This window comes from Cyprinodon tularosa, unplaced genomic scaffold (assembly GCF_016077235.1).
Source record: "Cyprinodon tularosa strain WSP-4 unplaced genomic scaffold, ASM1607723v1 ctg165, whole genome shotgun sequence".
Lineage (NCBI taxonomy): Eukaryota > Metazoa > Chordata > Actinopteri > Cyprinodontiformes > Cyprinodontidae > Cyprinodon > Cyprinodon tularosa.
The window spans coordinates 834,670-856,963 of NW_024038483.1; the positions used below are offsets into that span (position 1 = coordinate 834,670).

The 22,294-nt window shown below is 34.5% G+C and overlaps 2 protein-coding genes and 1 long non-coding RNA gene across 3 annotated transcripts; all 3 read left to right on the forward strand.

Annotated features, from left to right (window-relative positions):
• The first annotated feature begins 650 nt into the window (after positions 1-650).
• Positions 651-2,381, forward strand: LOC119780724 (transcription factor HES-4-like). Its single transcript, XM_038280863.1, has 2 exons — positions 651-803; positions 910-2,381. Exons 1-2 carry the CDS (start codon positions 684-686, stop codon positions 1,228-1,230), a joined length of 441 nt encoding a protein of 146 aa, XP_038136791.1. The 5' UTR covers positions 651-683; the 3' UTR covers positions 1,231-2,381.
• Positions 2,382-10,121: 7,740 nt separating this feature from the next.
• LOC119780725 lies at positions 10,122-11,841 on the forward strand. The gene is made up of 2 exons (XR_005280441.1): positions 10,122-10,276; positions 10,386-11,841. It is a non-coding gene; the product is annotated as an uncharacterized LOC119780725 (long non-coding RNA).
• Positions 11,842-16,594: 4,753 nt separating this feature from the next.
• On the forward strand, positions 16,595-18,212 carry LOC119780723 (transcription factor HES-5-like). Its single transcript, XM_038280862.1, has 2 exons — positions 16,595-16,756; positions 16,871-18,212. Exons 1-2 carry the CDS (start codon positions 16,694-16,696, stop codon positions 17,291-17,293), a joined length of 486 nt encoding a protein of 161 aa, XP_038136790.1. The 5' UTR covers positions 16,595-16,693; the 3' UTR covers positions 17,294-18,212.
• Positions 18,213-22,294: the final 4,082 nt, after the last annotated feature.

The window sequence follows — 22,294 nt, forward strand, 5'->3', positions numbered from 1 at the left end:
TTTTGTGATTCCCTAATCACAGCAGAGGCTCAGTGTGGGAAACTCATCTGGTCGTGCTACTCACACGAGCTACAGGGCACGTGTCAGAGTTAATAATTACGCTGCTGTCCAAACAGGACACGTGCCAAAACTCAGCTGCATCTGCAGATCAGTGTGTTAATTGCTGTGAGCTGTTTTCTAAATGACTGATAGCATATTTTAATGTTGCAGAATTACATAGTGTAATTCTTCCTTGTTGTTTTAATTAGAGTCTGTTGAAAAACTTTCATGACTCTAGAACTGAGAAAAAAAAATTATTTGTCCATTTGTTTGTTTGTATGGTTTGACCAATCTATATAAACAATCTCTCAGACTGCATGCTGTGTGATTTCAGTTTGGATTTTTTTTTCACCATATCATATTTAAAAGCCTGCCGTCATCCTAACTCCACTGATGCCTACCTTAGGGAGCGTGTCAGCTTTCAGGGTCACAACTTTCCCACATTGATACAGAGCGCTGTGGGTGTGGTCCACCTGCTCCCTCTGAAATCTAACAATCATCCCTGCAGGCATTAACGGCAGCATGTTAGTGCCCCGCATGTCTATTGTTTCTCTGGGAGATCTGATTGGACCAGACTGTGGGAAAGCTCAACCAGAGAGAGACCCACACATTGATATGGAGATCTGGAAGTATAAATAGGAGGGATGAGGACAGTAAAGATCAGATTCTCTCTTCAGAGAGCCCCGCAGCATCTACAGCAAATCATGGCACCCATCCCTGCAGCTTTGGCTGACTCTCAGGAGCATCTGACTCTCAACCACAAGGTTAGTTGGATTATATTCGTCTTGGTTTTGTTATTATTTGAAGTCTTTCTGTTTCACAGTATGTTCCAAAATACGTTTAGTAATTTCTTTCCTATTATTTCTGCAGCTCAGAAAGCCTCTGGTGGAAAAATTACGCAGAGAGCGGATCAACAGCAGCATTGAGCAGCTCAAGGCTCTCCTTGGTCCAGAGCTCCTAAAACAGCAGCCAGACTCCAAGATGGAGAAAGCAGACATCCTAGAGATGACAGTTTGCTTCCTGCTGCAGCTGATGCAACAAAACCAGCAGCAGAGAAGAGAGCTGAACCAGGCTAAACAAGCTGAGGCTGATTTCGATGACAAACTAAAAGATCCTGGAATCGTTCTGAACACCTGTCAGAGCATCAAAGATGAGGAGAAAGATCCTAAAGTTCTGTGGAGACCATGGTAGAAACCTTCTGGCTGAAGTTTAATTTGGATGTATGAAGAGATAAAATCAGCCTAAGATGACTGGTGTGAGAGATGTTGAGGACTTTTCATTCTGTTTGAACTGAGCTTGTATGATGTGTCTGTTTTCTTGTTTGTCTACATTTCCAGTGGAAATGGCTGCAGCTTCTTTTATGTTAAGATAGACAATAATTTTATGTATATTGCATAAAACTTAACTGATTGATTTGCAACCTTTTTTTTTTACTATAATAATGCTGATATATCAGTAGAAAGACCATATGGGTTAAAGAATTACTGAGCTAATTGTTCAAATTTAAAAGAACGGGGTCTTCTGTTTGTAAAGAAGAATTGCTTCTGGATATGAAGCGTCTTTATTACTTTGCTTTATAAGCAAGATATATATATTTTCTTTATGAAATGACATAAGCAGTTTGATGCATGTTGCATGAACCAATTAATTTTCTTTTTTTGGCTATGTAAATGTTTTGGAACATGACTGTACTTTCTACTAGCTAATTTCACTTTTGATTTATCGCTGTTATGGGAAATATATAGTTCTTCTAAAGAACCGTGTTATTAATAGACTTAATCTATTGGATTACTTCGATTTGGTCTTATTACCAGATCTTACTTTTGATCCATTAATTTTTAATGGTTATCTGGTAATCTAATTTTAATAACTGTGGTGTGATCCAGAGAACACTTTGATCGTTTTAGATCAGATGATATAGACGTTCTTTTGTTGAAAAATGTGTCATCATGTTGTGAGACCACAGATATGTAATATATTCTAAGATGAATAGATCTGTTAATCTGTTTTTCATGTTGAAAGGTTTGTGCTGATACTATTTCCCTCCTCAAATCACTAAATTAAATTGTGTGGTTGGTAAAAATTATCTGACCATTAAGGTCAGACAGAAGATGTTCTTCATCCGTTAAAAAGTGTAAAGTTGTTTTTACACAAATGTACCAAAATTTCTAAGAGCAGTATGTTCTGTAAGTTGTTTATCTTTTATAAAGATGCTCTTCCTTCACTCTCTGAGTTCACTTTGTCTTGTAGAAATCTACAAGTGTTTGTTGGATGTTTCATCTGATTTATTTGCAGTGAATAACTTTCAGTTTTGAAGTTAATAAACAAAATCAAACCTTCAATAAGTGCATTTCTCTTGTGTTCCTGTTAATTCGTGAATTTAACAAGTCTAAGATGCTTTCTAATGTTTTCCTTTTCAGTAAGCATCTCTGATCATTAATATTTACTAAGATTGCATATCATTATTTTGTGAAAAAAAAAAAAAAGTATTTGATTTCCAATATACAAATCCTGAAAGCTGAATAAGAAGCATTGTTATTATTCCTCTTGTAAGATAAAAGACAAAAAATAAATAAAACAGCAAAGGTGTAGAATGTCAGACACCACAGTGAATTCAATCAAAGTGTCACTGAGGGATGGTTTATAAATTTAACTGGCGGCCAAAGCAGGGCAGATGTAGGAAACAGCGTTGTGGGGGGGTCAGACTGAGGGACAGTTGATCACCACTTTAGCCTTAAGTTGCTGTACAACCTTGATCCATTAAACAATATTGATATTAAACAGTAAATTAAGGTCATTTTTGGTTGTTTTTTTTTACATTACATTGCAATACATATTTTAGACTTAAAAAAATGGATTAGAAAAAAGAAAAGTTTTATACCAATTGAACAGAGGTCACTCCTTCCACTTATATAAACATTCTTGATATTAAACAGGAAATTAAGTTATTTTTTTTTTTTTTTTTTTTACATTACATTGCAATACATATTTTAGACTTCAAAAAATGGATTAGAAAAAAAGAAAAGTTTTATACCAATTGAACAGAGGTCACTCCTTCCACTTATATAAACATTCTTGATATTAAACAGGAAATTAAGTTATTTTATTTTATTTTTTTTTTTACATTACATTGCAATACATATTTTAGACTTCAAAAAATGGATTAGAAAAAAATAAAAGTTTTATACTAATGGAACAGAGGTCACTCCTTCCACTTATATGATGTGATGGTATTTTATTTATAAATGCAACTCTAATGAAGCTTTTTTAGTTTGATGTCAAGGTTGAAGCTAAACCAGGTATGGCACACTTTAATAAAAACCTGATCAAAACTGTAATTAGACAATGCTCTGTTATTCAGTATTATAATTAAATGAATATATCAGGGCAACTTTGGATTCTGAGGAAACTCCTCCTTTATATAGATTTTAAAGTTTTTCAAATTCCTAGAGACAACCAATGGGGTCCTTTCCCTCCAGATGGTTGGTGATGTCACTTATTGTTTCCATAGCAACACACCGCCAGCATCTGTTCTGGAAATCCCTTTGTGCTCCATTGACCACAGCACGGGGAGAGAGTGTGGGAAACTGACATCAACCAGCTCCTCACACTGCCACGTGCCGCCTGACTCCCCTGCATCTGGACATCTGCATCCCTGTTTGCAATTTTCCAGTGATGTTTAGAATAAAATTTGATTAATATGAAAATACACTTGTAGAAAATCCTTACTTTTTTTGACCATTTATTTGGTTGATGTGATATCTGCATGCTCTTCTATTCCCACATTTACAAGGCTCTCTGTAGTTGTCTGTATCCTCCAGCAGGTCTCCACCTGCCCCCTTGAGACCTAACAATTATCCACAATGGCTGAATAGAAGCGTGCTGCTGCTCCACACGCCTGGTTGTCACAAAGTCATCTGATTGGCTCAGACTGTGAGAAACTTTGTCCAGACCAAAACCCACATATTTATATGGAGATGTGGGGCTATAAATAGGAGGGATGAAGCCAGTGGAGATCAGATTTTCTCTACAGAGACCTTAACATGACTGAGACTCAACCATGGCTCCTTCAATAACTTCAGCAATGACCAACCCTCAGAAGCATCTGACTCTGAACAACAAGGTAAGTTAGATTCTCAGAAAGCCTGTTATTATTCTAAGATGTTTTTCTATGAATAGAAACAGTACATTCAGTAATAACTTTGCTAATGACTTTCCTCTTGATCCTGCAGCTCAGAAAGCTTCTGGTGGAGAAACGACACTGAGAGAATTGACAGCTCCATTGGCAGATCAAGGCTCTCCTTGGTCCAGAGCTCCTAAAACAGCAGCCAGACCCTGAGATGGAGAAAGCAGACATCCTAGAGATGACAGTTTGCTTCCTCACACAGAGGATGGAACAGAACCAGCAGCAGAGAAGAAACTCTACATGTTGAGGCTGGTTTTGATGAAAAACTAACATTGTTCTGGACTCTACCATTTAGACCATCAAAGATGAGGAGGAATATCCTAAAATTCTGTGGAGACCTTGGTAGAAACCTTCTGACTGAAGTTTGTTTTGGATGTATGAGGAGATAACATCAGTCAAAGATGACTGGTGTGAGAGATGTTGAGGACTTTTCATTCTGTTTGAACTGAGCTTCTATGATGTGTCTGTTTTCTTGTTTGTCTATATTTCCAGTGGAAATGGCTGCAGATTCTTTATGTTAAGATAGAAAATAATTTTATGCATATTGCATACAGTTTCATTGATTGATTTACAACCTTTTTTTAACTATAATAATGCAGATATATCAGTAGAAAGACCATATGGGTTATAGAATTACTGAGCTACTTGTTCAAATTTAAAAGAACGGGATCTTCTGTTTGTAAAGAAGAATTGCTTCTGGATATGAAGCGTTTTTATTACTTTGCTTTATAAGCAAGATATATATATTTTCTTTATGAAATGACATAAGCAGTTTGATGCATGTTGCATGAACCAAATTATTTCCTTTTTTGCCATGTAAATGTTATAGTGCATGACTGCACTTTTAGCTAAGGCAGTTTTTGCTACATTTTACTTTCGATATATATCGCTGTTATGGGAAATGTATAGTTCTTCTGATGAACCAGTGTTATTAATGGACTTTTAATCTATTGGATTATTTTGATTTGGTCTTATTTTAAGATCTCACTGTTGATCCATTAACTTTTAATGGTTGTGTGATAAACCAATTTTATAAACTGTTTATTGTGGGTTGATCCAGAGGTAACTTTGATCGTTTTAGATCAGATGATATAGATGTTCTTTTGCTGAACAATTTGTCATCATCAGGTATTGGGACCACAGACCTATAATATATTCTATCATTAATAGATCTGTTAATCTGTTTTTCATTTAAAAAAAGTTTGTGTTGATAATATTCCACTCATCAAATCACTAACTTCAATTTTGTGCTAGTTAAAAATTATCTGATCATTAAGGTCAGACAGAAGATATTTATTATCCATTAAAAAGTGTAAAGTTGTTTTTACACAAATGTAACAACATTTCTAAGAGCAGTATGTTCTGTAAGTTGTTTATCTTTTGTAAAGATGCTCTTCCTTCTCTCTCTGAGTTCACTGTGTCTTGTAGAAATCTACAAGTGTTTGTTGGATGTTTCATCTGATTTATTTAGTGTGAATAACTTTCAGTTTTGAAGTTAATAAACAAAATCAAACCTTCAATAAGTGCATTTCTCTTGTATTCTTGTCAACTCATCATTAAACAAGCCACCAACATTCTAAAGTTTTCCTTTTCAGTAAGCATCTCTAATTATTAATATTTACTAAGATTGCATATCATTATTTTGTAAAAGAATAACAAAACAAAGTATTTGATTTTTAATAAACAAAACTGGAAAGCTGAATAAGAAGCATTGTTATTATTCCTCTTGTAAGATAATAGACAAAAAAGAAATAAAACAGCAAGGTGTAGAATGTCAGACACCACAGTGAATTCAATCAAAGTGTCACTGAGGGATGGTTTATAAATTTAACTGGCGGCCAAAGCAGGGCAGATGTGGGAAACAGCGTTGTGGGGGGGTCAGACTGAGGGACAGTTGATCACCACTTTAGCCTTAAGTTGCTGTAAAACCTTGATCCATTCAACATTATTGATATTAAACAGTAAATTAAGGTCATTTTTTAAAGTTTTTTTTTACATTGCATTGGAATACATTAATCATATTTTAGACTTTAAAAAATGGATTAGAAAAAATAAAAGTTTTATACTAATTGAACAGAGGTCACTCCTTCCACTTATAGGATGTGATGGTATTTTATTTATAAATGCAACTCTAATGAAACTTTTTTAGTTTGATGTCAAAGTTGAAGCTAAACAAGGTGTGGCACACTTTAATAAAAATCTGATTAAAACTGTAATTAGATAATGCTCTGTTATTCAGTATTATAATTAAATGAATATATCAGGGCAACTTTGGATTCTGATGAAACTCCTCTTTTATATAGATTTTAAAGTTTTTCAAATTCCTAGAGACAACCAATGGGGTCCTTTCCCTCCAGATGGTTGGTGATGTCACTTATTTTTTCCATAGCAACACACCGCCAGCATCTGTTCTGGAAATCCCTTTGTGCTCCATTGACCACAGCATGGGAGTGAGTGTGGGAAACTGACATCAACCAGCTCCTCACACTGCCACGTGCCGACTGACTCCCCTGCATCTGGACATCTGCATCTCTGTTTGCAATTTTCCAGTGATGTTTAGAATAAAATTTGATTAATATGAAAATACACTTGTAGAAAATCCTTACTTTTTTTGACCATTTATTTGGTTGATGTGATATCTGCATGCTCTTCTATTCCCACATTTACAAGGCTCTCTGTAGTTGTCTGTATCCTCCAGCAGGTCTCCACCTGCTCCCTTGAGACCTAACAATTATCCACAATGGCTGAATAGAAGCGTGCTGCTGCTCCACACGCCTGGTTGTCACAAAGTCATCTGATTGGCTCAGACTGTGAGAAACTTGGTCCAGACCAAAACCCACATATTTATATGGAGATGTGGGGCTATAAATAGGAGGGATGAAGCCGGTGGAGATCAGATTCTCTCTACAGAGACCTTAACATGACTGAGACTCAACCATGGCTCCTTCAATAACTTCAGCAATGACCAACCCTCAGAAGCATCTGACTCTGAACCACAAGGTAAGTTAGATTCTCAGAAAGCCTGTTATTATTCTAAGATGTTTTTCTATGAATAGAAACAGTACATTCAGTATTAACTTTGCTAATGACTTTCCTCTTGATCCTGCAGCTCAGAAAGCCTCTGGTGGAGAAACTACACTGGGAGAATTGACAGCTCCATTGGCAGAACAAGGCTCTTCTTGGTCCAGAGCTCCTAAAACAGCAGCCAGACCCTGAGATGGAGAAAGCAGACATCCTAGAGATGACAGTTTGCTTCCTCACACAGAGGATGGAACAGAACCAGCAGCAGAGAAGAAACTCTACATGTTGAGGCTGGTTTTGATGAAAAACTAACATTGTTCTGAACTCCACCATCCAGACCATCAAAGATGAGGAGAAATATCCTAAAATTCTGTGGAGACCTTGGTAGAAACCTTCTGACTGAAGTTTCTTTTGGATGTATGAGGAGATAACTTCAGTCAAAGATGACTGGTGTGAGAGATGTTGAGGACTTTTCATTCTGTTTGAACTGAGCTTCTATGATGTGTCTGTTTTCTTGTTTGTCTACATTTCCATTGGAAATGGCTGCAGATTCTTTTATGTTAAGATAGAAAATAATTTTATGCATATTGCATAAAGCTTCATTGATTGATTTACAACTTTTATTTTAACTATAATAATGCAGATATATCAGTAGAAAGACCATATTGGTTAAAGAATTACTGAGCTAATTGTTCAAATTTAAAAGAACGGGATCTTCTGTTTGTAAAGAAGAATTGCTTCTGGATATGAAGCGTCTTTATTACTTTGCTTTATAAGCAAGAGATATATATTTTCTTTATGAAATGACATAAGCAGGTTTAATGTATGTTGCATGAACCAATTTATTTCCTTTTTTTGCTATGTAAATGTTATAGTGCATGACTGCACATTCAGCTAAGGCATTTTTTTGCTATATTTTACGTTCGATTTATCGCTGTTATGGGAAATGTATAGTTCTTCTGATGAACCAGTGTTATTAATGGACTTTTAATCTATTGGATTATTTTGATTTGGTCTTATTTTAAAATCTCACTGTTGATACATTAACTTTTAATGGTTATCTGATAAGCTAATTTTAATAACTGTTTAATGTGGGGTGATCCAGTGGTAACTTTGATCGTTTTAGATCAGATGATATAGACGTTCTTTTGCTGAACAATTTGTCATCATCAGGTATTGGGACCACAGACCTATAATATATTCTAACATTAATAGATCTGTTAATCTGTTTTTCATGTTGAAAATGTTGTGTTCATAATATTCCCCTCATCAAATCGCTAAATTCATTTTTGTGGTTGTTTAATTATCTGATCATTAAGGTCAGACAGAAGATGTTCTTCATCCGTTAAAAGTGTAAAGTTGTTTTTACACAAATGTGACAACATTTCTAAGAGCAGTATGTTCTGTAAGTTGTTTATCTTTTATAAAGATGCTCTTCCTTCACTCTCTGAGTTCACTGTGTCTTGTAGAAATCTACAAGTGTTTGTTGGATGTTTCATCTGATTTATTTAGTGTGAATGACTTTCAGTTTTGAAGTTAATAAACAAAATCAAACCTTCAATAAGTGCATTTCTCTTGTATTCTTGTCAACTCATCATAAAACAAGCCACCAACGTCCTAAAGTTTTCCTTTTCATTAAGCATCTCTAATTATTATTATTTACTAAGATTGCATATCATTATTTTGTAAAAGAATAACAAAACAAAGTATTTGATTTTTAATATACAAATCTGGAAAGCTGAATAAGAAGCATTGTTATTATTCCTCTTGTAAGATAAAAGACAAAAAATAAATAAAACAGCAAAGGTGTAGAATGTCAGACACCACAGTGAATTCAATCAAAGTGTCACTGAGGGATGGTTTATAAATTTAACTGGCGGCCAAAGCAGGGCAGCTGTGGGAAACAGCGTTGTGGGGGGGTCAGACTGAGGGACAGTTGATCACCACTTTAGCCTTAAGTTGCTGTAAAACCTTGATCCATTAAACATTATTGATATTAAACAGTAAATTAAGGTCTTTTTTTTTTTTTTTACATTACATTGCAATATATATTTTTGACTTAAAAAATGGATTAGAAAAAAGAAAAGTTTTATACTAATGGAACAGAGGTCACTCCTTCCACATATATGATGTGATGGTATTTTATTTATAAATGCAACTCTAATGAAACTTTTTTAGTTTGATGTCAAAGTTGAAGCTAAACCAGGTGTGGCACACTTTAATAAAAATCTGATTAAAACTGTAATTAGATAATGCTCTGTTATTCAGTATTATAATTAAATGAATATATCAGGGCAACTTTGGATTCTGATGAAACTCCTCCTTTATATAGATTTTAAAGTTTTTCAAATTCCTAGAGACAACGAATGGGGTCCTTTCCCTCCAGATGGTTGGTGATGTCACTTATTGTTTCCATAGCAACACACCGCCAGCATCTGTTCTGGAAATCCCTTTGTGCTCCATTGACCACAGCACAGGGAGAGAGTGTGGGAAACTGACATCAACCAGCTCCTCACACTGCCACGTGCCGACTGACTCCCCTGCATCTGGACATCTGCATCTCTGTTTGCAATTTTCCAGTGATGTTTAGAATAAAATTAGATTAACATGGAAATATACTTGTAGAAAATCCTTGCATTTTTTGACCATTTATTTGGTTGATGTGATATCTGCATGCTCTTCAATTCCCACATTTACAAGGCTCTCTGTAGTTGTCTGTATCTTCCAGCAGGTCTCCATCTGCTCCCTTGAGACCTAACAATTATCCACAATGGCTGAATAGAAGCGTGCTGCTGCTCCACATGCCTGGTTGTCACAAAGTCATCTGATTGGCTCAGACTGTGAGAAACTTTGTCCAGACCAAAACCCACATATTTATATGGAGATGTGGGGCTATAAATAGGAGGGATGAAGCCAGTGGAGATCAGATTCTCTCTACAGAGACCTTAACATGACTGAGACTCAACCATGGCTCCTTCAATAACTTCAGCAATGACCAACCCTCAGAAGCATCTGACTCTGAACCACAAGGTAAGTTAGATTCTCAGAAAGCCTGTTATTATTCTAAGATGTTTTTCTATGAATAGAAAGAGTACATTCAGTAATAACTTTGCTAATGACTTTCCTCTTGATCCTGCAGCTCAGAAAGCCTCTGGTGGAGAAACGACACTGAGAGAATTGACAGCTCCATTGGCAGATCAAGGCTCTTCTTGGTCCAGAGCTCCTAAAACAGCAGCCAGACCCTGAGATGGAGAAAGCAGACATCCTAGAGATGACAGTTTGCTTCCTCACACAGAGGATGGAACAGAACCAGCAGCAGAGAAGAATCTCTACATGTTGAGGCTGGTTTTGATGAAAAACTAAAATTGTTCTGAACTCCACCATTCAGACCATCAAAGATGAGGAGAAATATCCTAAAATTCTGTGGAAACCTTGGTAGAAACCTTCTGACTGAAGTTTCTTTTGGATGTATGAGGAGATAACATCAGTCAAAGATGACTGGTGTGAGAGATGTTGAGGACTTTTCATTCTGTTTGAACTGAGCTTGTATGATGTGCCTGTTTTCTTGTTTGTCTACATTTCCAGTGGAAATGGCTGCAGCTTCTTTTATGTTAAGATAGAAAATTATTTTAAGCATATTGCATAAAGCTTCACTGATTGATTTACCACCTTTTTTTTTACTATAATAATGCAGATATATCAGTAGAAAGACCATATTGGTTAAAGAATTACTGAGCTACTTGTTCAAATTTTAAAGAACGGGATCTTCTGTTTGTAAAGAAGAATTGCTTCTGGATATGAAGTGTCTTTATTTCTTTGCTTTTTAAGCAAGATATATATATATTTTCTTTATGAAATGACATAAGCAGTTTTAATGCATTTGGCATGGACAAATTAATTTCCTTTTTTGCTATGTATATGTTATAGTGCATGACTGCACTTTCAGCTAAGGCATTTTTTTTTGCTACATTTTACTTTTGATTTATCACTTTAATGGGAAATGTATAGTTCTTCTGATGAACCAGTGTTATTAATGGACTTTTAATCTATTGGATTATTTTGATTTGGTCTTATTTTAAGATCTTACTGTTGATTTATTAACTTTTAATGGTTATCTGATCAGCTAGATCCAGTGGTAACTTTGATTGTTTTCGATCAGATGATAAAAACATTCTTTTGTTGAACAATTTGTCATCATTATGTTGCAAGACCACTGACATATAAGATATTAATTATCTGTTAATTATCTGTTAATCTGTTTTTCACGTTGAAAATTTTTTGCTGATATTATTCCCCTCCTCAAATCACCAAATTAAATTGTGTGGTTGATAAAAATCATCTGATCATTAAGGTCAGACAGAAGATGTTCTTCATCCGTTAAAAAGTGTAAATTTGTTTTTACACAAATGTAACAAAATTTCTAAGAGCAGTATGTTCTGTAAGTTGTTTATCTTTTATAAAGATGCTCTTCCTTCACTCTCTGAGTTCACTGTGTCTTGTAGAAATCTACAAGTGTTTGTTGGATGTTTCATCTGATTTATTTGGAGTGAATAACTTTCGGTTTTGAAGTAAATAAAAAAGAACCAAACCTTCAATAAGTGCATTTCTCTTGTGTTTCTTTTCAACTCATCATCATATAAACCACCAACATTCTAATGGTTCCTTTTTAGTAAGCATCTCTCATTACTAGTATTTACTATATCATTATCTTTGCAACTATATTTAAAGGACACTTTTATATTATGTTTTTTATTATACAAATGTTAAGAGCAGGATGAGAAGCATCCTTATATTCCTCCAGTAAAAAATAAAAAATAAACTAGACAAAGACAGACCGTGAGACACCAGAATAAACTTAGGGATGGTTTATCAGTACTTTAGCCTTAAGGAAGTGAAGTTTTGTACAAACTTGATCCATAAAAGACGTTAAATTACTTACTTGAGCTAACTTACAGCAAATATAAATTAGCCTTAAAAGGGTTTGTAATTGATTTTAAAATGAGAGCAAGTTTATACTAAGGGGATAGAGCTCGCTTTTTCCACTAAGATAACAATGATTGACTTTTATCGATAGATGCTGATAAATACATTTATTTATAATGATTGAGCTTTTCAGGAAAATCCATAATTTTTCGTTTGCATTTTTATTCAGCTTCTTTTGGATGTTAATGACTTACTTTTTAAGTTAATAAACAAAACAACACCCTCCATTAGTATATATATATATATATATATATATATATATATATATATATATATATATATATATATATATACACACAGAGAGTATATATACAGAGGCTGTCTTATCCTTTCTCCATTGTTCAATGATTAACTTTACTACTTCCTTTTATGAAATGTGGGTTTTGAGTAGTAATACATCTTGTTTATTACATAAAACATACTTTACAAATTTACCAAATTTAGCATGTATATTGACATAGGAATGAATAGTCTATTGCAATTTATTTTCCTAATGATTGTACTGTAATATCTAAGAAGAAATCTGAGGTATTTCACAGGTTTACCAAGGATTTAAAAAGATTACTGAATAGATATATGTAGCTAGTGAAACAATCAAAATCTGAGGTTAATTTCACCTAGCATGTAGGTAAAGAAGTAACAAATTGGTTAAAACAACCACAATTTGACCCAGCATTTGGGTAGAGGCTATTAACAAATATATGTGGTTGAATTTATCCAAATTTGCATCTATTTCAACCCATCATTTTGGTAGAATATAATAACCCATTTGTTATAAAAGATCAGCCCATCATCTCGTAGGGTCAAATCCACTACTGCTGGGATGGTGCTTTAATAGCCCAGCAGTTTGGCCGGAAATAACCCAGTTTGGGTTATTGCTGACCCACTTGTTTTTAGAGTGTGGGAATATAATCAAATCGATGCATCAGCTTTTCTTTTGTTACTTTATTTGACCATTCTTCATCATTTAGTTGTGATTAATTGTTCTTTTAGAATATGTAAATCTTCGTTTACCTGATGAGGGAAAGTTTGTTTTCAGGATTTAACAGTTTTTCTATTCTGAAATATTTATTTGGGTTGAAGATACTGAAGATTTGATGACTCACGTCAAGGTAACTTTTAGTTCTAATCATTTTGATAAACTCTTTAAAAGTAAATTTTTTTTGCAGAAAGATGTGAAAAGGTCTTTTTTCTGAGGACTTATACACGACCTATTTAAAGATTAAAAAAAAAAAGTTGTCCTATACAATGTATTTTGTACATAAAGGTACAATGTGAACTTTGTTTTGAATACGTTTAAATTATCTGTTTTTAGAATCAACAAGTGTTTGTTTTTACTTTTCTGTGAACATGGTCTGAGAGGTTAGTGTTAGTTTTTTTTTTTAGATGTTTTTACATTGCTGTCTTTGAAATGGGTCTTTTAATGATCTACACACTGTTGTTAAATGTCTTTATCGCCTATTGGTTGGAGGTCAGTGTTTCATATGGCAGGGCCTATAAAAAAAGATTAAATAAGTTTACACGTTTCAATTAGTCTAGTAGTTTATGTAATGATTTCTTTATAGGAACTACAGATTTTCCCAATTTTTACAACATATCTGATGATAAAAAATATATTTTCCTATAAATTAAATAAAAAACAACTTACCGTATAAGAATTACATGTGCCAATGCTGTGCATCTTCACAGAGAATTTTGGACAAATGGAGGTTAATAGTGCCATGTCTGGGATGGACACACTTGTATTGTTATTTGGGTGAATGTGGTGAAAGGACAGAGTGTGGGAAACCAGAATAAACCTACTCACAGAGCCGCTGAGGGACAATAGAGGCTGACCTTTGCCCTGACGATGAAGGTTAAATGGAAGCATCCCTCATGCAAGGGCTGCTCCACTTTCACAATTACCGTCACCACCTTTTTAGATTTTCTCAATGTAAAAACTAATACAGATATGATAAAGTTTCACAAACAGTAAAATATGATTTTTTTTATGTTCTGCAACACAGTCAACCATTAAAAACATCAGAATCTAAGGGAGATCTATTAAAAAAAACCTGACATTTCAAGTCATGAGGGTTGGGATATGTATGATATTAGCTTCTCCTTTTAAACATTGAATATGATTACAAAGATCTGTAGTTAATGGAAATAGGACACAGAAAGCTGAATTTGAGCACTAAAAGAAATCGTTGCCAACCTTTAGATAGGTTGTATTACTTTTTTAATAACCAGTTTTAAAAGCGCTACGCATTTAGTCATTTTTTTTACATTAGTCACCCAACATAATCATCATCCGTATTAATGTGTGATGGTAAATAATCTATTATCAAAACAGCCTTGTGTTTTATTTCTAATCACAATATAACAACTTATTTAATAAATTAAAACAATGTGTTTTTGCCATTATTTTCTGATGAAGAAACACTAAAACTCTTAAACTGATCATCACCTACTGGTTGAGGTTATCTGGATTATCATTTACAATGGTTAATTTGTACATGGCTGACTGGAATTATCATTTATGATTGGGCAATTATAAATCTGTGCGAGCAATATTGACCCCCTTTAATGGCCTTTCTCAGGTTACTTTCATTTAGATATATTACACACTTTTATCACATGTTAGATAACTGTAATGCTCATTGTGGTCTTTCAACATAACATAGCTTCACAACAGTGATTTAACAATCAGCTGTATGAAGACTTTTCTTCTTTAAAATGTGAATACGATTACAAAGATGTGGAGTAAATGGAAATAAGGCAAAGGAATCTGGAGTTGTGCAAATCACTGAATTCCAATTTTAAATATGAAAGCCAGAAAAAAAAACAGAACCAGAAAATTTTTTTTGTGTGTTTTTTATTTGTTATCATTGTAATAGTATCTTTAGCTCTGTAAAAAAAAAAAAACATTAATATGGCAGCAACAGCTTATAAACCCAAACTGCAAAGATTCCTGATTATTACCAAGAAGCTGGATCATATATCAGACCTTTGCTTTGGTTCTATGGTCAGTAAGAATATAACGGCAAATCTTGTCCTTTATTAAAGACACTTTCCATTCTCAAGTCAATATAAATGTCAGAGTTGCTTCTAGCGTGTTATTTAAGCAAATCACTGCATTCTTTTTTATCTAGCTTTCAGGATCAAACTTATCAAAGGAGCCATTTTTAGATTCAGTGTTTTCTGTTATGAACTCTCTATAACCTCAGATGTGCAGAAGCTATTAGCTCCCTCTGATCATGAACAAAAACTTTGCTGTGCAGCTTCCTTATAAAAGTCAAAGATTAATTTGTAGGTTATCGTGTCTTCCTTTTTAATTGTTTTAAATGTAAACTTATATAGAAATTTGTATTACTTTAATTTCAAATTCAATTACTTTTTTATACTTTTCTAACATTTAAATCCTTTTTTGTCAATAAGTGTTTTATCTTTATATTAACTTTTAGTTCCTTTGCCCCTATATTTTTTCATAAAGTACCTTTTTTTCAAGTACTATACAAAGATCTTATTCCATAAGAAGCCAAAGAATTTCTTTAACAGATTAGGTACACGTCACAAAGTCTTCTTCAAATCAAAGCTCTTCATTGATGATACTTAACTTTCATAATCTACAATAAATTAGTGTAAACATGAATTCAAACAGTGTTTAAGATTTTACTTATTTCTTTCCCTTCAGACAGTTGATGATGTAACACTCTGTTGCTTTAGGAACACACAGCCAGCATATGTCTGAGAAATTCCTTTGTGCTGCACTGAAGGAAGGAAACAGGTCATTTCAGATCAATCTGCTTCTCAGTTTGCCTGCAAGGCACGTGCCATTTAAGCTGTCTGCATCTGTATATTAGCATCTTTCAAATATCTATCTAATTCTTTTTAAAAATAATAAAAAATAATTAATAAAAAATGTAATTCAATTGATACTATATATCCTCTGAAATTTGGCTGTTCAGTTTCAGGTTTAAAAATTTGGTCAATCTGAAACAACACAGATATTTCCAATTACCGGTTTCCCGGAATATAATTAACGATAAATAATTATATTATTATTTTATGCTATATGTTATTGTGTTTAATGTATATACAGCATTAAAAGCTAACAAACAAACATCATCCAGATGCGTGTTGGGTTGATGTGTGTGTGCTCAGTCAAAGATATTGATCTCAGCATCAGGCAGCCCTTCTGCAGGGTCACCACTTTCCCACATTCACACAGAGCTCTTTTAGCGTCTTCCACCTGCTCCCTCTAAAATCTAGCCATTATCCCTCCAGCAATAATGGGAGTGTGTTGCCGCCCCACATACCTTATTGTCCGGCAGAGCTTTCTGATTGGTTCAGACTGTGGGAAACTGCTGCCAAGCAGAGACCCACACATTCAAATGGAGATGTGGGAGTATAAATAGGAGGGTGGAAGCTGCAGAGATCAGATTCTCTCTAAAGAGACCCCTACAGCACAAAGATCCAAGCATGGCACCTTCAATCCCAACAGCAACGACCATCTCCCCGGAGCATCAGATTCTGAACCACAAGGTAAATAGGAAGTTTATAGAATATGAGTCATTCTTCGTGTGAGTTTTTGAATTATGATACTCATGCTACAAAGCAAAGTAAGTTTAATTGACAGTCTTATTTTTGTTTCTGCAGCTCAGAAAGCCTCTGGTGGAAAAATTACGCAGAGAGCGAATCAACAGCAGCATCGAGCAGCTCAAGACTCTCCTGGGTCCAGAGTTCCTCAAACAGCAGCCAGACTCCAAGCTGGAGAAAGCTGACATCCTGGAGATGACAGTCTGCTTCCTGAGACGACTGCAGAAAGAAAGAAAGCATCCAGATGTGAACTCAGTGGCTGTTGATCAAGGCTATTCCACATGTGTTGAAGAGGCTGTGCACTTCCTATCTAAAGATGATCTGAAGACACAGTCCCAGAGATGTCTGCTGAACCACTTCAACAATCTACAGTCTTCCTCTGAGGAAAACTTGAGAGAAGCATCTCTTTTGGGCTCAACAGGACAAAGTGAAATCAGTAAAAATAAGAATTCAACCTGCAGCACACTCTGGAGGCCGTTTTAGAAACCTACAGACTGTTTTTCCTATGAGAGAAAATTAGACCACGTTGGTTCAAACAGTCTTGGAATCAATTCTTTTTTAAAGGATTATATTTTATTTTGTTTATACAGAATATATTATTCATTCTGAATATGTATTTTCTGTAATTACATTTCCAGAGAAAATGCCTGCAGCGTTGTCTTTAGTTCTAAAAAGATATATATATATTCTCATGCATGTTGCATGAATCTTCTACGCTAGCATTATTGATAATGCAGTAATAGGAATACTTTAATCACTAATTATCTTTTGATTATTTGTGATCAAGGTTCAACTATCCTTTTTATGGATAATCTTTATGAGAGGAGCTTAACTCTATTCAGTGTTTACAGTCTGTTCTAAGACTAGAATAATAAGGCTTTTATTTTGAAAAGTTTTCTCATTGTTCTGTATTTTGTAAGTTTAATTACAAATTCTTAACAATGATATCTGTTTCAATTGGGAAACATTTTACTTTTTCCACAAACGATCTTGTTTTTATAGTAAAAAGAAACAATCTCTAAGAAATACTACATCTTTTTAAAAAAGATTTATTTTTGCCATTTCCACAGTTTATTTGTGAAAGCATTAACTTAAAGAAAAACAACTTTCTTTAGTTATAATCATGGTGAACGTGATTTTAGCATTTGCTATGATCTTTATTATGTTGATTAGATCAGCAATGTTTACTCCATATAAAGAGTAAATTTCCTCTGAAATACTGTACTTTGTCTTTTATAAAGACAGATGTTTTTTTCTTTACTCTCTATGAGTGCATTATGTCTTGTATAACTTCTATACAAAATTTAGTTTTATTGTTGTTGATGTATCATCATTGTTGGAGCTTTAACAATGCAAATTGCTCATTGTGCCTTGTTTAATAAACAAATACTACCAGATGAAATGCTTTTGGCTCATTCTATGCTGTTGCCATAACCTGAAGAAAATTATATATTGATGTTTTGTTCTTTCTTTTAACAGCTTACGATGATAATTCCCTTAAAGGAGAAGTTCGGTTTTTTACACTTTAAGCCCATTTTCTGTAGTGTCCAGGATGAAATCGAATGAAGGACACCAAAATTTTGACAATTGGTCCTGTCTCTGCTTTTTGGCTCATTTAGAATCAACCCCTGGCTGCTTTAGAATGGCTAGCATAGAGCATGTCTGATAATGTCCTTAAAACAACCTTAAACGTTCTTTTTTTAAAATATGCTACTCACCGTGTCGTCAGCGCTGTTCAATTACGTTCCAAAAAAAGTTTCGTGAAGAAAAAACGTTCCTGTAGTGTTTTATTTAGCATTTTGTAAATCCCATTTAGTTCTGTAGGAATAGTCAATATTCCGCTGCCACCGGAAACGGAAATGGGGCCTGTTTACACAGTTGTAGTCTTTTCGCTTCACTCTGTGTACTCCGACGTCGAGAATCAAGAATCCACCTCCATTTTCAGAGTTTTTTAAAGTGTTTAACAGAGACGTTAGCACCTCGACGTCGGAGTACGCAGAGTGAAGCGAAAAGACTACAACTGTGTAAACAGGCCCCATTTCCGTTTCCGGTGGCAGCGGAATATTGACTATTCCTACAGAACTCAATGGGATTTACAAAATGCTAAATAAAACACTACAGGAACGTTTTTTCTTCACGAAACTTTTTTTGGAACGTCATTGAACAGCGCTGACGACACGGTGAGTAGCATATTTTAAAAAAAGAACGTTTAAGGTTGTTTTAAGGACATTATCGGACATGCTCTATGCTAGCCATTCTAAAGCAGCCAGGGGTTGGTTCTAAATGAGCCAAAAAGCAGAGACAGGACCAATTGTCAAAATTTTGGTGTCCTTCATTCGATTTCATCCTGGACACTACAGAAAATGGGCTTAAAGTGTAAAAAACCAAACTTCTCCTTTAAAGGAACCAGACTCTATTTGGTTTCAGTACACTATAAATATCTACAGTAGCTGCAATTGCCTAATCCTAAAGAGTTAAATAATACACAGATGGGTTAAACACATGAAAAATTGCAATGAATGCTTTTCAGCTGTATACAGTAACAATTCAAAATTCAATTCACTGTTCCTACTTGAGGCATTGGTATACTGTGTTCAACGTGTTCATCTCTAATAAGAAATTAAATTTTAACTTTTTGTTGTGTTTATGTTACATTAGGGGCAGGATTCAAAATACAAAAGTGTACAAGAGTGTAGAAAAGGGGACTTTTTCAATAAAGTATTTGGGTTAGAATAAAGACTTTAAAAAAGGATAGTTTTCTACTAGATCATTTATTAATTTCTTTAAGTCCTTCAGTTTTTGCACTAAAGTGTATAATAAATTATCTTTATCTGATTATTCCTTTTTTACACCTAAGGATATAGAAAACAATTATTAATCAACTGTAAACTTTGTAAATATTCACAAATTAAACAGTCTTTTAGGACACACCACGATGAATCATAAATCTGTTTGAAGGACATTTTAGAATAAAATAGAATAGAATAGAATAGAATAGAAAATCCCTTTACTGCCCCACATTTGGGAAATGGTGGTTTTTACAGCGCCAAAAGATTACAGCAAAAAAAGTTATGAGATACTAGAAATGTCTCTAAATTATTTATTTATACCACTGTTTGAAAAAAAAGTAAATTATTATTGACAATTAGGTCTGATATCTAATTTTCTAAAAATAAGGATATTAAGCAAATGCTCTATGCAGTGCTACCCACTGCATAGTGATGCAGTGGGTAGCACTGCTGCCTGGTTGCAAGAAGGTTTCAGGGGTCTCTCTGCATGGAGTTTGCATCTTCTCCCTGTGCATGAATGGGTTCTCTCTGGGTACTCCAGCTCCCTCCCACAGTCCAAAACATGACTGTTAGGTTAATTGGCTTCTCCTCAGGTGTGAGTGTGTCCTATCAAGGGTGTACCCCGCCTCTCACCCATTGACAGCTAGTGATAGGCACCAGCACCCCTCGTGACCCCAGCTGGGATAAGCGTGATGGAAAATGAATGGATGGATTGACTTGGTTTAAATGTATTTTCCCCTAATTTCAGCACGTAAATAACATGATTTTCCAATGGAATTAGTATTTTACTTTTAATTAGATAATATGCACTTGAAATATGACAACGCAATTGTTTTTTTCTTATTTTAAATGTAAATTGTCTTGTTCAATTGGCAGTGTCTCACTTATCTGCTCAATTCAAGAAAAATCACTTATTTTAGGAGACAAAAACTTATTTAGATTTCAGTTTTTCTGTAGTGTGAGTAATAGGAATGCCAACTGCAAAGTAGAGCCAATTACCTATAATGGCATAAATATTGTCTATGTTGAATAAAGGCATTAATCATGTCAACTATAAAATTGTTTTTAGATTATAAAGAAAAAGCATATAACGTTGCCTAAATGTTAATGTAAAGTTTTATGAATTACTAAAAGATAAAAAAATTAAAAAACAAGAAAAAAGGAGCTACTCTAGAAGTGCTGATAAAGATTTTGGCTAATTGTCCTTCCTGTTGTCTAACTTAGTTTTACGTCCTAAAATGGTTTGGAAAGATTTGGGGAAAGAGAAAATGGGATCCACCACCATAATAGCTGCTAATTTCATTTTACATAAAGTTTGGTAATAAGTTACAATTCTAAAACAGTTAAGACAAGAAATTGTGAATTGATCATAATATTTCAGTTTGGCTGTTCAGTCCTCTCTGGCATATTTTGTTTCAATTCAAATTCAGAGCCAGCCAATGGCGTTGCTTCCCTCCTGCATGGTTAGTTATGTGAGCCTGTGTTTCTTCAGGGAGACAGAGCCAACATCTGTCATAGAATGGCCATAGAGACACTTAGTGTGGGAAACTTAGATCAGCTTGTTAATCTCATGGAATAGATATGCCATAGATAATATCATTACTTGGAAACTAGAATTAACATTGCTCCATAATATACCCAGGAAATAACTTAGAGTAAAAACTGGGTGAGTTCATTTTTTTGTTCTTTATTAATAAAATACTTGAATAAAATTTTATATCCTCATCTAAATAAATGTTTATTTTTGATTTATCTTAGAACCATCATTGTGAACGTTAACCCACCACGTGCGTACTGGGCTGAAGGGCGTGTGCTCAGTTAAAGTAATTGATCCCAGCATTAGCCGGCAGATAAGCTCTCTCTACAGGGTCAGCACCCTCTCACATTCACACAGTGCTTTGTGTGTCGGCTCCATCTGCTCCGTTGAGATCTAACATAAAGCCCCAGGCAAAAATGACAGCGTGCTGCTGCCACACATGCTGTATTGTGTCATTTAGATCTGTGATTGGCTGAAACTGTGGGAACCTTCAGCCAAGCAAAGACCCACAGATCCAACAGTAAGTTGATGGAATGCATTCACGAGAAATCAGAATCTCACTATTATGACCCTACAAACTTCTAATGACAAATAAAACCCCTGAGAAAATCTTAAAAAACATTGAACTTGGAATCAAACGGTAGATCAGAAAGGTGTAGGTGGTCACTAATATAACATTTCACAAATGACTAATCCATATATGCTTACTTTGCCCTAAAACCCAAAGAGCACCTGGAAAAGTCTGACCAGCTTCCATAAAAACAAGCATCCAGAAGGCAAAGCCCTATAAAGACACTGTAGGAGTTAATATACTTCTAATTGAGAGCCCAGATTATCTAATAGTTTAAAAAGAAGCTTTTGACTTCATCATTTCATTTACAAGGAGCACATGGGACTGGATTTCTGCCACTTTTTACACTTTAACAGAACATATGCCTCTACCGTACTTTTGGGCAAACCGCTTTTTGTCACCTGAGGCTGAATAAACTCCAGTGGCGGACCAGAGGTGATCTGTAGGCCTCTAGTTTGATGCATATGATATATATTATTGGATATATATTCAGTTTTGCAACAATTCAAAGCAATTGCAATGTTTATTTGGACCGCATTAAAAAAAAAATGTCTGGACCATTTCAAGAAAATCTGAAACTTTCTTAT